Here is a 1160-nt window from a genome sequence, read left to right on the forward strand (position 1 = left end):
AATTCTCTATCGGTTACTAAAGTACTTAGAGTAACGATAGGGTTATAAATGCTACTAGGCTGCGAGTCGTCCTAGCCTTATATAGAGACAGAGCCGGTACTAGAGCGAGCAATGCTCTATACGCTAAAGTCTCGCTATAAGCCTAATAACTGCTTAGGGTAAGGAGGCTCCGACTACGATATAGAGAAGCTAATATCGGTAGGGATCTAATCGATAGCCGAGTAGATCCGCTCGAAGTATATAGGTATCTAGTTATCGTATATATTCTTTATAAACTAGTATACCGTCTATTTCTCTTTACCGTCTAGTTCCGTAAAGTTAAATTTGCGGATTATATAGCGATAGTACTTCGTCTCGGAGCTATTAACCTCGGCATAATAGCTATAGATTCTTATAGTAGTATAGTTATATAAGATCGAGAAGGCGAGTATTTCTCGATAAAGCTCCTTCTCGCGCTTTACTACCTAGAATAGTTCGACTACCGCCTATACTATAATAGCCGCGCTATAGGCATTCTAGCGGTCGGTAATATCGAGAGCGGTAGTACCGCATTTTACCTCGTAGGTTAGGAAGGGGAAGTATATATACTAGGTAGCTATAAAGTACGACTAGTCGCCGAAGTCGCCGATAATCGGCTGTATTCTATCGAGCTAGTCTTACGTAAATGCCTCCCGGCGGAAGCCGACCGCGTAGTCCGGCTATAGTCGCGTTTTCGTAATTAGGATAGAGTTGTTCTAGCCTTCGTTAACGCTCTCGATTAGGCACTTTAAAGCGGTAGCGCCGTATATAGTAAGTGTCTCTACTAACGGGACGATTAGCCTACTTATATCTTAGATTACTCGGGCTTCGTTCTTATCCTAGATCTTTTTATAGGTTGCCTTAAAAAGGTTATTACGTAGACCCCGCAGTAGTTCGGGTTAGTTTGGTTTGGTTTGCTAAGCCGAAACTCTAGTTTGGTTTGGGTTGGTTTGCTAAGCAACTATATAAGTAGCTAGTTCGAACTATATAATTTATCGGTTTTTAAGAAGTGTACGAATATATACGTAGCTTCAAGCAAGCCCTTTGTAAGACTTAGCAGTGTAGCCGGCAGCGTAGCCGGCATTTTTAGTCCTTAGTACTTATAGAATTTTCGAATCCTACTTAGGCTACGTAGTTGTATA

General features: G+C 41.6%; 1 protein-coding gene across 1 annotated transcript; it reads right to left on the reverse strand.

Moving 5' to 3' along the window:
• Positions 1-287: 287 nt before the first annotated feature.
• On the reverse strand, positions 288-464 carry MYCFIDRAFT_138365 (uncharacterized protein; the record flags this gene model as incomplete). The annotated part of the gene is made up of 1 exon (XM_007929334.1): positions 288-464. A coding segment is annotated over one exon (177 nt), but the record flags the coding sequence as incomplete, so codon positions are not given.
• Positions 465-1160: the final 696 nt, after the last annotated feature.

The sequence above is a fragment of the Pseudocercospora fijiensis genome (assembly GCF_000340215.1).
Source record: "Pseudocercospora fijiensis CIRAD86 unplaced genomic scaffold MYCFIscaffold_5, whole genome shotgun sequence".
Lineage (NCBI taxonomy): Eukaryota > Fungi > Ascomycota > Dothideomycetes > Mycosphaerellales > Mycosphaerellaceae > Pseudocercospora > Pseudocercospora fijiensis.